The 14,867-nt window shown below is 52.2% G+C and overlaps 1 protein-coding gene across 3 annotated transcripts in view; it reads left to right on the plus strand.

The window, feature by feature from the left end:
• The window catches only part of FLOT2 (flotillin 2), a 26,188-nt gene extending 11,537 nt beyond the window's left edge, over positions 1–14,651 (plus strand). The window contains exons 3-12 of one of the 3 annotated variants that reach the window (XM_081172166.1): positions 1,259–1,327; positions 3,104–3,194; positions 6,817–6,940; positions 8,272–8,390; positions 8,959–9,072; positions 9,185–9,304; positions 10,218–10,432; positions 10,638–10,821; positions 10,932–11,081; positions 12,677–14,651. In XM_081172166.1, coding sequence (XP_081028292.1) covers positions 1,259–1,327; positions 3,104–3,194; positions 6,817–6,940; positions 8,272–8,390; positions 8,959–9,072; positions 9,185–9,304; positions 10,218–10,432; positions 10,638–10,821; positions 10,932–11,081; positions 12,677–12,715 — 1,225 coding nt within the window. In that variant the 3' untranslated portion in view covers positions 12,716–14,651. Of the gene's footprint in view, positions 1–1,258; positions 1,350–3,103; positions 3,195–6,816; positions 6,941–8,271; positions 8,391–8,958; positions 9,073–9,184; positions 9,305–10,217; positions 10,433–10,637; positions 10,822–10,931; positions 11,082–12,676 lie in introns of all 3 variants that reach the window. The other 2 variants (XM_081172165.1, XM_081172164.1) reach the window with 2 other exon arrangements.
• Positions 14,652–14,867: the final 216 nt, after the last annotated feature.

A 14,867-nucleotide genomic window follows, 5' to 3' on the forward strand; every position in this document is an offset into this window, starting at 1 on the left:
CGGGACTCTCTGGGTTTGCTGCAGGAGGAGCAGAGATCTGCAGTGGGTGGATAGATTTGGGTCTCTCTCCCTGCAGGGGTTGCTACACAAGGGTGGGGTTGCCATATCTTAGACTGTGTTATGCAGCTGGGCACTCCCCTCTCTTGCAAGATGATTGCCAGAAATTTACTAAAATTCAGGTAAATTCAATTTGTCTCTTGCCCTTCCTCCCAAAGGAGCCCAGGGCGGCAAACGCATCCGTGATTTTTTTTTTAAAAAAAAACACCATTCCAGATAATAATAATTCTAATAGCGAAAATGCATTCTGAAACAGTTAAAAAATGTACTCCCAGCCAGTGATTTGGGGAATGCCAGGAACAGTGTTGTTTGGCCAACAACACAAATATTCTATAATGCCTCTTGAAAGTCAGCAGAGAAGCACGCCTCACCTGGGAGGGCATTCTGCAGATTGGGAGCCACCACAGAAAGGCACTGCCGTGGGTCAACACCAGCCAGACAGCCCCAGTGTATGAACGTCAAAGCCATTCAAGAATAAAAAAAATCCTTCCAGTAGCACCTTAGAGACCAGCTAAGTTTGTTACTGGTATGAGCTTTCGTGTGCATGCACACAAAAGCTCATACCAATAACATACATAGTTGGTCTCTAAGGTGCTACTGGAAGGAATTTTTTTATTTTGTTTCGACTACGGCAGACCAACACGGCTACCTACCTGTAACCATTCAAGAATAATGTTGTCGTTTAGTCGTGTCCGACTCTTCGTGACCCCATGGACCAGAGCACGCCAGGCACTCCTGTCTTCTCAAGAATAATATATATATATTTAAAATCTAAACCAGTGAAGGCTTAAGCTCAAAAGTAAAACCACCTCAGCTGCAGTTACAAATAGAAAAAGCAGGGTTTCCCCGATCCCAGTGAAAGCGTGGTGAGAAAAAGGGCCCTTTAAACCTGCTATACAGGTAAACAGAGCAGAGCAGTACAGGGTGGGGATGATGCTTTCATAATTGGGGAGTCCTTTGGGGAGGGTGTGTGTGTATGTTGGGGGTTGTACCCAGAGTAGGGCAGCTTCTTTGGGGGCAACGGTGGCCTTGGCTCAGCATTGCCTCCTTCAAATACCCGGCCCCTCTTGCCTGGCCCCAAGATGCAACCCCCACCCCGGAGTCCCGTCTTTCCTCCTTGGCAAATTCTGGTGTTCTCTTGCTCTCTGGTAACCACCACCTTTGTGTGTTTGCTGTCCTACCTTTATTTATCACTGTTCAGACTGTCTTTGGAGGTTATGACCATCCTTTGTCGCTGTGAGAATATTGAGACGTCGGAGGGGGTCCCACTGTACGTAACGGGGGTCGCACAGGTAATAATCTGCCCGCTTCTAACCTCTTGTCCCTAACCGGTCTCCTTCTCTCCATTCTTTCTCACGCAGCGGCAGAGCAGCAAGCAGCGACCGTGGCGGCACAAGGACTTGAGTGCTTGCTCTTCTTAATACATTTTTTCCTTTCTCTAGCGGCCGCTCTCGGCACCAGCCCTTTCTCCTTCGCCTTCCTCCTCCCCCTTGTCTCTGGCTCTTGCTACCTGCTGTTGCACCCCATGGTAATGGAGAGAGAGAGAGGGGGAGAGAGAGAGAGAGAGAGATGCATGCAAAAGCTCTTCCAAAATTCTCACAGGGTTCTGGGAACATGGCTAGCATCCGCTCGCCCACCCCCTCCGCCTGCCCCCCTCGCCATTGCCATATCCGCCTGCTTCACCAGCCTCGCACAGGGACAGGAAGGCAGCTCTGGGAGAGAGAGGGGGGGGGGGAGAGGGACCTAGGATCCTACCCCTTAGGGACATAGGAGACTTCCTGGGCCAGTCCCAGAGCAGGCTGTCCTGTGGCACCTGAAATGTGTCAGGAAAAATGCATCCCCTCCCCTCCCCCGCCAAGGGCAGATCACCCTGAGCTTGATGCACCAACCTCCTGACTCACTGCAAAGCACCTTCCTGTGTCCTGTCCCTGATTGACAGCAGCTCTCCAGCGTTTCTGGCAGAGAAGGGTCTTCCCTGCCACTAGCCCTTCTCTAAGTTTGGGAGGCTGCCTCCATGCAAAGCAGGTGCTCTGCCCCCCGTCAGCAGTAGGGTGTTTGGTTGGCCAAGTCGACTCCGGGAGCTGAACACACCACCCATCAGGTGAAAAGCACACACCTGCCAGGTGCGTTTGCTTCTCCGAAGCTTCGATCGCAACCTCCCCCAGCCAGGTCTTTGCTTCCAGCATCCCTGACCATTGGCCATGCTGGCCACCCACCCTGATGGGAGTTGGGAGTCCAGCAACAATGGCAGGGCACCTGGCCAGAGGAAGGTTGATAACAACTATACTCGGTCCCTTTCTCTTCCCTCCAGGGACATAGTATAACCGTGGAGGGAATCAGATGTTTCCACTTAGGCAGCAGAAGGCCCTCTGTAATCTGTTGTTAGGCCCCCCTGCCTTCTGTAGTACCTGCAACTCAGCTCATAGGAACAAAAGCCAGGCCAAATGGGGGGTGGCTTTTAAATCCTAACTCCCCAAAGATTTTCCTCCACCTCGGAGGAAACCCAATATTTCCCCCCACATCTAGACAGTCTCCAAGGGTGACCCCAGCACACTACAGTAGCCTAGCCTCAACCCCACAGGGGGTCCTTCCTTGCCTTTTGATGATGCTCAGGTTCATAAACCAGCCAACATCCCAGGGGCCTTTTTCAAAAGCCTGCTTCCTCAGTCCTTTGCCCAGGCAGCTTCCAATGCTGACCTTCTGTGTAGACACCCTAGGGTGCTTCAGGCAGGCAGCTGTCCTTCTGAGGCCTGAGAAGCAGGAGGGGCCGCCCTTCTTCTGGGAGGGGAAACCTCTCAGTGGGGCTCCTTTGTGTTTACCTGGTCCATGTGGCTTCAAGGCTTTTCTCCACCGGCTTCCAACACAGCCAAGTGGCCCACGTTTTTTAGGGGTGGGGGAGGGAGCCCCCTCTAATTTTTTGGCCAGGCAGCCGTACATCTTGCATCTGCATTACCTGGGAGGAAAGCAGCAGGTGGCCCCGAGCCATGGGGGAAGAGAGCTGAGCCTGTTACCTGGAAACGTGCCAATGTTTTACGTTTTTTGGCAGGATTTCCCTAGAGATAATGACGTTACAGCCCAGGTGCGAGGACGTAGAGACGGCGGAGGGGGTAGCTTTAACTGTCACAGGTGTGGCCCAGGTACAGTAACTTGAAAACACCTCCTTTCAGGAATGCATGCCTCTGTAACCCTTCCTGGTCTCTCCCTCCCAGGAGGCCGCTCTAGCCCAGGGGAGCGAGAGAGGCGATTCTCATCCCCCCCTCCACCGCCAGTTCACCGCTGCATGGTCCCCCACCCACGAGGCCCTTGCTTCTCTCCCATATGGGCAGCAGAGGGCGCTGTCACCACATGCACCCCTGCTCCTGGGCTGTTGCACTGCCACCCTCCTCCGAACTCATGCTGGTCTGGAATATTTCTTCGGTGTTTTCTCCCCCTACATATGCAAATGTTCTGATGGTGGCAGGCCTGAAACCACAAGGAGCTACTGTTTTTCCTGGAGGGCCTCTTTGGAGCAGAGTGTGGTGAGCTGGCCCCACCCACCTCTGTGTCTCTGTTGTTCCCCAAAGGCGGTAGCTAGCAAAAAAAAAACCTTGCCCCCGCTTCTGCTCCTTCCATGGACCCCTTAGGTTTGGCCCAGTCATCTGGTCTACCGCAGGGATAGGGGCACTCCTGTTGTCCACCAAAAGTCACTGGGCTACCGTCACCCCAGACCATTGGCCCAGCTCCTGAGCTGGTGCTTCGTCCACCCTCTGTCTCTGGAGTGCTGCTGGCTTCAGGGTCATTGCAGCAATGGAGCCATTTTGCAGCCAGAAATGTTGCAAGTTTAGCAAGACACTCAGCCCTCCCACCCCGCAAGTACTAGCTAACTCATTCCAAGTCTGGTTTTCTCCAATTTTCTTCCATAGGCAAGCACCCACAAATGCCAGAGGCACAAGTCCCCTTTAAAAAACGGGTGTGAGGCAGAGGGCCTTCTTGGTAGAGGCGTCTGCCCTCGCATCGGATGTCAAACAGATAATGAACTATATGAATTTTAGAAGATATATGCAGGCAGCCCTGAACAGGGAAGTTTTTAACGTTTGAGGCTTTATTGTGTTTTTAATATTGTGCTGAGAACCACCCAGAGTGACTGGGGCAACCCAGGCAGATGAGTGACCTATAAATAATAAAAGTATTATTATTAAATTATTATTACTTCGGCCATGCTTGTCCAGCAGGAACTTCCCTTGAACAGGGACCTGAACATTGTGGCTAATTTCCACGGTCTTATTGGGAAGACGAAGGGAAGGTCCATAACTCAGTGGGCAGAGCATCCGCTTTGCATGCAGAAGATTCAGCCTCCACCTACATCTTCAGGCTGGAGAGAATATCCCAGTCTTGAAATCCTGGAGAGCCATTGCTGCCGGTCAGTGCAAGCAGTACTGAGATCGATGAACCCAGGGATCTGAGTCTAAGGCAGCTTCCTGTGTCCCTGCGGTGTTTTGCGAGGCGATCCCCACCATTAACCCCACCCCACCCTGGCCCCTTTTATAGTTCCAGGAGGGGCAAAGTGGCAGGGTGAGACTGGAAGCTTCCCAAGAGCACCCTCCCGTCTTATTTTCAGGGAATAGGGACGTGGATTTCAGGCAGGCTGATAGAACAGGGGGCTGGAGATTCAACTGATGGCGTCCCGTCAGCGGAAGCCCTGCCCAAGGGCTGGCACAATGAGGCTTCCACCCCCCTCCTTTCCCCACGTTCCCCACCCCAATTGGCTCTTGGAAGAGTGGTCAAGAGAACCCCCAGAACAGCGCAGAGGAGAGCAGGGATTGTTCAGTGGGGCAAGTAAATATGCTTGCCCTGGGGGAAGTTTCTCCTTAATAAGGCACTGGGATTCCTCCCATCACATCTGTCTCCTCTCCCTTTCCCCCCCTGTCATTATTTTTGAGTTTTCTCTGGGGTTGTGCGATGTGGCGATGAACTCCTGGCTTCCCCAATTAAAACAGCTGTAGGATTTTTATTTTTAAAAAGTTCATTGCCTTCATAATCCCAGCTGTGTTAACATTAATAAAGCCTCTATCTCCTGTTATTTTACGTATATTTTATTAAGCCTGCTGGCCAGTTCACATTTTTTATTTGTTTTTTATTTTTAAAAAACCCCTCCTCCTGGGAATGGTTTTTTTTTCTTTTTCTTTCTGTGCCATTTGGGTGCATTCTCTTTCCTACCAAACCAGACGAGAGAAGGAATTTTGAGGTTATATCTGATGTTATTTCTGCTCAGAGTACAGGAACTGAAGTGACAGGAATGACTGAATGAGATGCATCAGTTTAATAGGTCTGCTCTGAGCAGAATCTAGTTGGCTAAGACCCCTAAAGGCTAAAGGAGGCGGGGGGGGGAGAGAGAGACTTGAACCTTAGGAGCGGCCCCAGGATGGGAGAGTGAAATTATGTCCAGCCTACACAGACATACAGGCTTCCTTCCTTCCTGGTGGATAACCTGCAGAGTCCAGTACAGACCCCCACCACCCAAACTTCCCTGGCTCATTTTTTGCAGTTGGGATAAACAGCTACCCCCTTCCTGCCGATCTCAAGCAGCGCTTGCAATCCCCAAACGGAATAATAAGCTGAAACGGTTACAAGAGAGGCCTGCTGGCTTTGCACCAGCTTGTACCATCCACTGAGGTCCAGCTCTGAGCGCCTTCTGGTGGTTCCCTCATTGCAAGAAGTGAGGTTACAGGGAACCAGGCAGAGGGCCTTCTCAGTAGTGGCGCCCGCCCTGTGGAACGCCCTCCCTTCAGATGTCAAGGAAATAAACAGCTATCTTCTCTTTAAAAGCCATCTGAAGGCAGCCCTGTTTAGGGAAGTTTTTAATATTTAATGCTGTATTGTTTTTAACACTCGATTGGGAGCCGCTCAGAGTGGCTGGGGAAACTTGGCCAGATGGACGGGGTATAAATAATAAATTATTATTATTATTATTATTATTATTATTATTATTATTATTATTATTAATTGCGAAAGAGAAAGAAAAGCACTCAGGTGATCTGGCTGGTATGTTTACCCAGCTGCCAGTTTTAAGGAAATGACTTTTCAGGAGAGAGGGGGTGGGTGGGAGGGAGAGCAGAAGCAAGTTTGGATACATTCTGACATGATGATGCCAAACCTTCTGAATTGGTCATGCGGGGGTGCTTTTGAGCTCCATGTGCAATGGGTTGATGCCTCAGTTGCCTCCCTCCGGCGGGAGCAAGAGGGGGGTGGGCTCCTGGTTTTGCTTACTGCAGGTGGGGGACCCTGTGGCCCTCCAGCTGTTGCTAGCCTCCAACTCCCAAGTTTCCAAGGGAATGATGGGAGCTGGTGCCCAGCAACATCTGGGGAGGAGTGGTGATGCCCCCACCCCTGGCTTACAGCATGTCCTCCTCTTGGATGCAGAGCTAGGGTGCCGGGACCCCCAGAAGTCATGGCCTTGCTGCTTTGAGGCTGCTTCCTCTGGGGCCACTGTTGGTTTGCTCTCCCAGATCAGGAACCGATGCAAAGAGTTTTAAAACCAGGCACAGGGCTCCCCTGCAGCCTGCCTCCTAACAGAAACTCCCGGTTTGCTGCTGATGGCTATGAAGAGGGCTCCTGGTGACCTGATCCTTGTGGGGCCGAGCCGAGCCACCCCAAGGGTGCCCCAGTGGTCACAGGCTCTGCTTCTGTCATTAGCCTATCACTTCGTCGACCGTATTGGCCCCTTCGCGGCTCACGTCAAATGTCTTCTTCTTTTCTCTCTCTCTCTCTCTTTGCCTGCAGGTGAAAATCCTGACTGAGAGGGAGCTTCTCGCGGTGGCTTGTGAGCAGTTCCTGGGCAAGAACGTGCAGGACATCAAGAATGTGGTCCTCCAGACGCTGGAAGGGCACCTGCGCTCCATCCTAGGTGGGGGGCGTGGCTGGGGGGGCGCCCTCTCTTGCTTTGCATAAACGTCTGGAAATAAGCGGCTGCAAGGATTGGTGTTCCCAACACTGTTTCAGTAGCATTTATTTTTTTTCGTCAAGGGGAAAAACATACGTAAAAGCAACTGGGATATTAAATGCAATGTTACATATATTTAACTGCTTGGTCGCATTCAAAATGTCGTAAATACACAGGTGGTGCTTTTATTGTGTGAAGCTGATGAATCTGAGGCAATGGCAGTCTTCAATTTATTATGGAAGAGTAATGGAAGCTGTGGTTTCTACAGTTCTAGGCTGCATCAACAGAGGTCTTGTGTCCAGGTCAAGGGAAGTCATAGTGCCCCTCTATTCTGCCTTGGTAAGACCACACCTGGAGTCCTGTGTCCAGTTCTGGGCACCACAATTTAAGAAGGATGTTGACAGACTGGAAGGTGGGCAGAGGAGGGAGACCAGGATGGTCAAGGGCCTGTAAACCAAGCCTTATGAGGAGCAGTTGAGGGAGTTGGGTATGTTCAAACTGGGAAAGAGGAGGTGGAGAGGAGACAGGATGGCCATCTTCCAATATCTGAAGGGCTGTCCCATGGAAGAGTGAGCAAGGTTGTTTCTCCTGCTCTGGGAGGTAGGACTCGAACCAATGGATTCAAGTTACAAGAAAGAAGATTCCCACCAAACATCAGGAAGAACTTTCTGATGATAAGAGCTGTTCGACACTGGAATGAATTCCCCCTGCAAGTTTCCTTAATGGGAGGTTTTTAAGCAGAGATTAGGTGGCCATCTGTCATGGATGCTTTGAGATTCCTGCCTTGCAGAGGGCTGGACTAGATGACCCTTGGGGTCCCTAAGCCAACTCTACTGTTCTACCGACTCTACAGGAGTATCCCTATTTTCCTGTTGTAAAGAATTTTTTAGATATATTTAGTGAGTTTTATCAAGCGTTCGCACATTGTGGAGCATGTTGGAACGATGTTTGTGGGTTTTCCGTGCTTTGTTGCTTATTGATTATGTCAGGGCATTGTGATTGCTTGCAAATAGCTAAGGAATGTTTTTCATTCCCTTCCAATTGCTTTTACATACGATTCCCCTGAGCACCCTTCATAAATTACACATCCCAAGATCTTTAGCGGGGAAGCCATGACTGTTGGAAGCAGTATAATGGCTGGTTTAGATGTTTAGTGCAGATGGGACCTTTCTTTCTGTTCACTTGGCTTGGCAGAAGCACATGCCGTATGGGCGTCTCCTGGACTCCCTCCTTCGTAGCCACTTTGCCTCCATAGCGCCTGCCACCATCTTGTCTTCTGCCTCCCCCTTCTGCAGGGACCTTGACTGTCGAGCAAATCTACCAGGACAGGGACCAATTTGCCAAGCTCGTGCGGGAAGTGGCGGCTCCTGATGTGGGCCGGATGGGCATTGAGATCCTGAGTTTCACTATCAAGGTATGAGCCGCGTCCCTTTTTGAGTTAGTCCTCGCTGCCTCCTGTGGGAGGGAGTTCCGAGTCTAACTCTGCACTGCTTGAAGAAGTGCTTCCATTTATCTGCTCTGACCCTCCAACCTGCAGCTTTGTTGGAGGCCCATGGGTTCTAGGATTAGGAGAGAGGGAGGAAAACCTCTATCCAATGTCTCCATGCCAGACATCATTTTATATGCCTCTCTTCATGTCTGATCATCCCGTTTCAATACCCCAGAAAGGCCTTTATTGCTTAGTGGATTATTCAAATACGTAGGAAGCTGCCATACACAGAGTCAGGCCATCTAGCTCAGTGCTGCCTGCACTAACTGGCAGCAGCAGCAGCTGTCCAAGGGGTCTCTCCCAGCTCTACCCTGAGATGCCATTGGGGATTGAACCCAGGGCCTTCTGCATGCTACACAGGGGCTCGGACGCTGAACTGCAGCCCTAGATCTCGGAGAGGCAGGGAAGTTCCTGGTCTGCATTCCTGTCCGCTGAGCTATGTCTCTCTCTCTCATGTTTCCTGAATGGAGCAATTTCTCTCCTCCCCGTGCAGGATGTCTACGATAAAGTCAGCTACCTGAGCTCACTAGGGAAGACCCAGACCGCCGTGGTGCAGAGAGACGCCGACATCGGGGTGGCTGAGGCAGAGCGAGACGCCGGCATCCGGGTACGTCAAATGGCGCAGGAGGAGAGGCCCGTCTTACGCTCCTGCCCAGGCTCCAGCGTCACTCTGAGCGTGGTCAGCTGACCTCTGCCTTCTGACTGTTTTCCTCCTGCAGGAGGCAGAATACAAGAGAGAAATGCTGGATGTGAAGTTCATGGCGGACACCAAGGTAGCCGACTCAAAGCGTGCCTTCGAAATGCAGAAAGCCGCCTTCAGCCAAGAGATCAACATAAAGGTGCGTGGAGAGGGTTGGGACTCAGAGGAGCGCTTTGGGGCTTCGGTAGAAAGGACTTTCTAACTTCTGGGGTGGGTAGGTGTAGGATAAATCAGCCAGAGTGTTCACCAACCACCAAGGTGTTTGAGAAATTGGTTTGTCTGAGATGGCTCCGCATGGCTGCTGCCTGCCCACAGCAGAGACACAATACTGGGTGTTGTGCAGGCAGGATAAAAATTGGGAAGTGGTTTCGGTAACAAAAGGGAAGAATAAATAGGTTGTGGAGCGGAGACCTGGAAGAGGAGGCTAGTTGAGTTCCAGGCCCCAAGTTTCAGGTGTTAATATTAGTATATAAAGCCTTTAACAACTTGAGACCAGCTTACCTGTGAAATCACCCTTTCCCGTATTCACCCACTCAACCTGCTTTGATTGGTGGAACTGACTCTGTTACAGGCACTATATATGCCCTGTTCTGCATTTGTAAGAACTCAAATGGCAGCACCTACACTTTGGAACTCCCTGCCTATTGACACTAGGCAGGCAAGGAGTCTTTAGGCCCCTGCTAAGAATTCTTGTTTTGACAAGCCTGCACTGACGTTTAGACACCTGATGCAAGTTCTAATCTGCTTTTAGTCTATAGTCCATTGCAACTTGAAAGTCTTAAGTTATTGTGGTTAATTCTTTTTATTGATAATTGTTTTATTTTTTTTGCAAACTGCTTTGAGGTTGTTGTTTTTCACAGTTAAGTGACATATAAGTTAAAATGAATTTACAGTTTGCAGAGAGGGATTGGGGACATCATTGCACAAGGACAGGGAAATGTAGAATGCCCCAAGCCTCAGAGTGACTTAGAGGCTCATCAGGACAAAGTGGGGGCTTTTTTTGACCGCAGACCGTGTCACCAACTTGTGGCCCCTTCCCCATCTCTTTGCAGACGGCGCAGGCCCAGCTGGCGTACGAGCTGCAAGGAGCCAAAGAGCAGCAGAAGATCCGCCAAGAGGAGATTGAGATTGAGGTCGTGCAGCGCCGGAAGCAGATTGACGTTGAGGAGCAGGAGGTCATCCGCATGGACAAGGAGCTCATCGCCACTGTCAAGTTGCCAGCGGAAGCAGAGGCGCACCGCATGCAGGAGATTGCCGAGGGAGAGAAGTGAGTGGGGGTGCAGCCAGAGGGGCCTGGGGATGTGTCCCCAAGTAAAGCTTCCCGTGGACCCCCCTGTGATCACTTTTGCTGCATGGAGGGTCTGGAAAGCCCCTGCTCTGAGCCACCGCTGGAGGAGGCGTCCCACTCTTAGGCCTTGTGTGCCCCACATCCTGGGGGAACATCTCCGACCAAGCTCTCTCTCTCTCTCAAGGGTGAAGCAGGTGCTGATCGCTCGGGCCGAAGGGGAGAAGATCCGCAAGATCGGAGAGGCGGAGGCCCTGGTGATCGAGGCCATTGGCAAAGCGGAGGCTGAGAAGATGAAGCTCAAGGCAGAGGCCTACCAGCAGTATGGAGAGGCAGCCAAGATGGCCTTGGTCCTGGACGCCCTGCCCCAGGTGAGGAGGCTGATGGGGATGGGAGGGAAGAGCTGCCTGCCTGCATCGCTCTCTTCCCCTGGGGCCTGTGCCTGGATCCTGACACACTGCCTTCTCTCTGTCCCTCTCAGATTGCCGCCAAGGTGGCCGCACCTCTCTCAAAGGTGGATGAAATCGTCATCCTCAGCGGGGAAAACAACAAGATGACTACGGATGTGAACCGGCTGCTGGCTGAGCTCCCTGCGTCCGTCCATGCCCTCACGGGGGTCGACCTCTCCAAGGTGAGGCAGGTGGGGCAGGCCGTGGTGTCTGCCTGCCCTTTGAAATAATACTTTTTTTAAAAAAAGAAATGCCGCTTTTAATTTCTGCTTCTTTTCTTAACTGGAGCTCACAGCAGACGGGCCATTGGCCTGGTCCAGCAGGCCCTTCTTTCTTTAATACCAGAACTCATTGGAGCCACCCGTGAAGCTGAATGCTGGGGGGCTAAGGAGGGACGAAAGGGAGTCCTCATTCTCACAGCATACTCTTAAAACAATGGCATTGACGGCCACACAACATTCAGTGTTAGTGCTCCAAACGAGTGGCTTTGTTTTTATTATTAATTAATTTCTATACTCCCTTCATCCGAGGATCATAGGGCAGTTTATAAGATAAAAACATCAAAATACGTAGTATAGTAACAAACAGAAATAATAATCGCCCCACCACACGAAGGAATGTTCTTGCCTGGCACCTAAAGCTATGTAACAAGGGCAAGAGGTGAGCTTCCCTGGGGAGAGGATTAAGGAATTGTTTTGGAGGATGTGGCTGTTGGGTACCAGCCACAGTGCCCCTGTGGCATTGCTGGAGACAGTAATGGAGAAGCGGACACGGAGCAATGGGTCCAAACTACAAGAAAGAAGATTCCACCTAAACATTAGGAAGAACTTCCTGACAGTAAGAGCTGTTTGACAGTGGAATTTGCTGCCAAGGAGTGTGGTGGAGTCTCCTTCTTTGGAGGTCTTTAAGCAGAGGCTTGACAACCATATGTCAGGAGGACTCTGATGGTGTTTCCTGCTTGGCAGGGGGTTAGACTCAATGGCCCTTGTGGTCTCTTCCAACTCTATGATTCTATGATTCTATGAAATGCCCCTGAATGCCTATTCCTGGGGATTGCAAGTGGGGAGAGTCTTGCTGTTGCGCTCGGGTCCAGCTTAGATGTTTCCTACAATAGGCGTCTGTTTGGCCCCTGCGAGAACACAAGTTGGACTGGGCGGGCTCCCTTTGGTCTGATCCAGCCAGCTCTTCTGATGTTATATGCATTTGGATACATCCTAAGCTTCCACAACCAGATGGTTCCCAAGCTTAAGGAGAAGTTTTTTGCCTACATTTGGGTGCCATTCTGAATTCCAGCGACACTGCCGATGAGTTCCAGGCTCAATTAAAGCCTCAAACGGTCAGGACTGCAGTACCTCAAGGACCGCCTCTCCCCATAAGAACCGACCCAGACCCTGCAATTGTCATCAGAGGCCCTTCTTTGTGCGCCTCCTCTGCAAGGTGTCCGGAGGGTGGCAACACGAGAACAGGGCCTTTTCTGTGGTGGCTTCCTGTTTGTGAGATGCTCTCCCCAGGGAGGTTCCCCTGGCGCCTTCATTATACACCTTTAGCTGTCAGGCAAAAATGTTCCTCTTCAACCAGGCCTTGGGCTGATTCATATTCGACAGCCTTTTAAATGTGTGGTGCTTGTTCCTGTTTTGTCGTTTCTGTTTTAACTATTTATTTGCGCTTTTGTCCTGAGAACCTTTGAGGGAAGGGTAGCATATAAGCAAGTAAGAAGCTACGGGAAGGAGGAAACGGTCCCTGACTGCCTTTGTCCGCCCTCTCTTCTCCCCCGCAGATCCCGCTCATTCAGAAAGCGACCGGAGCCCAGGCCTGAGAGGAGGCCAACTGGTGAAGAGGCCCCCTCTCCTTCCATTTATGCACTTCCCACCGACTGCGCAAACACTGCGAGCTCCTCTTCATCCGTGGAGACGGTGGGGGCTACTCTCGGGTGCCTTATATCTTTTTCGGGGGATCTGAGCGGGGGGCATCCCCGCTAGTCCTTGCATTTCCAAGAGAGGTTTCCTTCTTTTGTAACCCCCAGCCCCGCTCTGTGTCATGCTAGCCAACACTTTCTCCCCTCTCTTGTCTGTGCTCTTGCAAAGTCTGTGCCTTGACCGACTGCTGCGCCGTTCTCGGGGCAGGGAGGACGCACCCCCAAATTGGGAGGAGGCCCGACGCTGGGCCCTGCTGCCCCAGTTGAGGAGAACTTCCCCCTTCCATATGCTTTTGTGCTGCGGAGGAAGGGCGCTGGTGGCGGGGGGGTGGGATCCCTGGCCACTGCCCCTCTCGGTGCCACCGGCGGATTGAGATTGAGCCATATCTGCCAGTGGGGTTCCCTGCGGTCCCTGCGCTCTTGGAGCTCCAAGGGGGGCAGGCGGCGGAGGGGGGAGGCCGCCATATTGTTACACGCCCGCTCAGCCCAACCCCTTGCCGGGACCTCAAGCCGTGAGCACCCGGCGGGCGTCCCCGCAGCCCAGGGCCAAATCAATGCCACGACCTCCCGTTCCACAAACGCCATGAACATATCTTGCTCGCCATCAGTCCGAATACACAACACACACAGTGCCTGATTTCTTCGGTGGTCCATCACGCCTGCCCTGCATCTACAGTTGGCAGGAACCTCAAGAACCCCTCTGGGCATCCTGCCTTCTGCTCCCGTGTCTTGCAGATGCCCGCCAGGCTGTGGTCAGCCTGCGTATGCTCCTGGGGCTCCTTCACCCACCCACCCACCCCTCCAGAACTAGGAAGGGAGAGGAAAGACACATGAGACTCTGGCAAACTGCTTGTCTGCTTTCTCCCTGAACCGTGGAAGAGAGGGAGCCGGTCTTGTATCCTAAGATGGGAATTTCAAAGCAGTCCCTCCCTGCCCCACTGGCGAGAGGCCCTGGAGCCCATTGCCTGGCATTACCCTAGGGTTGTCATTACCTTGTGTGCACTAGAATGGAAGGCACTTGCCTTCTGCACCTCTTGTCTCACAAAACACGGCCCCCTCTCTTTCCTCTGTGCCGTAGAGATCCCCTTCTCCCTTTGCAATTTGCTACGCGGTGCCCCCACCCTCCAGATATAAACATGGCTCCATGACAGTTTGGGGGAGGTGCAGGAGGGCAGTGGAAGGCGCTCCCCCCCCTTTTGCAGGGTTTCTATGCACCTTCCTCCTCCCCAGTCTGTACTGTTCACACAAACGTCTGTACTGTTTATTATTCTTACATGTGAAGCGTGCCTGTTTGCTCTCCGCATGCGGGTGGGGGGTTATCCCAGCCATGCTTTCTTGCAATTGCCTCCTGTGCAGGCTGCTGCTGCTGCATTTCAGAGCCACCCCCCCTCACTTTTTAAACCCCACCTAAGTACTGTGAAGGAGGTGGGAGGGTGCCAAGTTCTTTATTTTTATTTTATTCGGAGCAGGATCTGGGTTTGTGCCGCCAAAGGTTCAGTGTGGGGAGGCAGCAGAGGGGTTATTCGGGGGGGCGTTTCTGGAAGCTTGGGTGGAAGTGAGGGGCTCTTTGGGGCCCAAGCATGTTCCCCCCACCCCACACACAAAGGCCTGGGTGGTGCCCCTCTGCCAGCTTTCAGGGAGAGAGCACTGGATTCCAGTCCCAATTTTACCTTCCCTCTTCCCTCCCCCCCACGTCGCCCTCTCTCCTCCCCCCCCCCACGCCACGCGTTCTCTGCATGGATATGTGGTGCATGACCGCCTGTGCCAGGATTCGCCGGGGGCCCCGTGTGCATCCCAAGTGTGAAATAATGTACAATAAAAAGTTATTGTGACCTCACCAGGCCGCCTTCGTCTCGTCTTTTTCCGTCCTGGTTTCCAAAGAGGAGACGGTGCAAGCGGGGGCCTCTCGGGGGTGATGGGAACCCCACTGCCGCTCTTGGGAAATACAGGGGGCTCTCCCCTTCCCACCCTACCTGATGTGGGTCTCCAGGCATGGCTCTGCTTATTATCACATTTCTATCCTGGGAGTCATTTTGGACTCACAGCTGTCCAT

The sequence above is a fragment of the Podarcis bocagei genome (assembly GCF_964188305.1).
Source record: "Podarcis bocagei genome assembly, chromosome: 15".
In the NCBI taxonomy this organism is placed as follows: domain Eukaryota; kingdom Metazoa; phylum Chordata; class Lepidosauria; order Squamata; family Lacertidae; genus Podarcis; species Podarcis bocagei.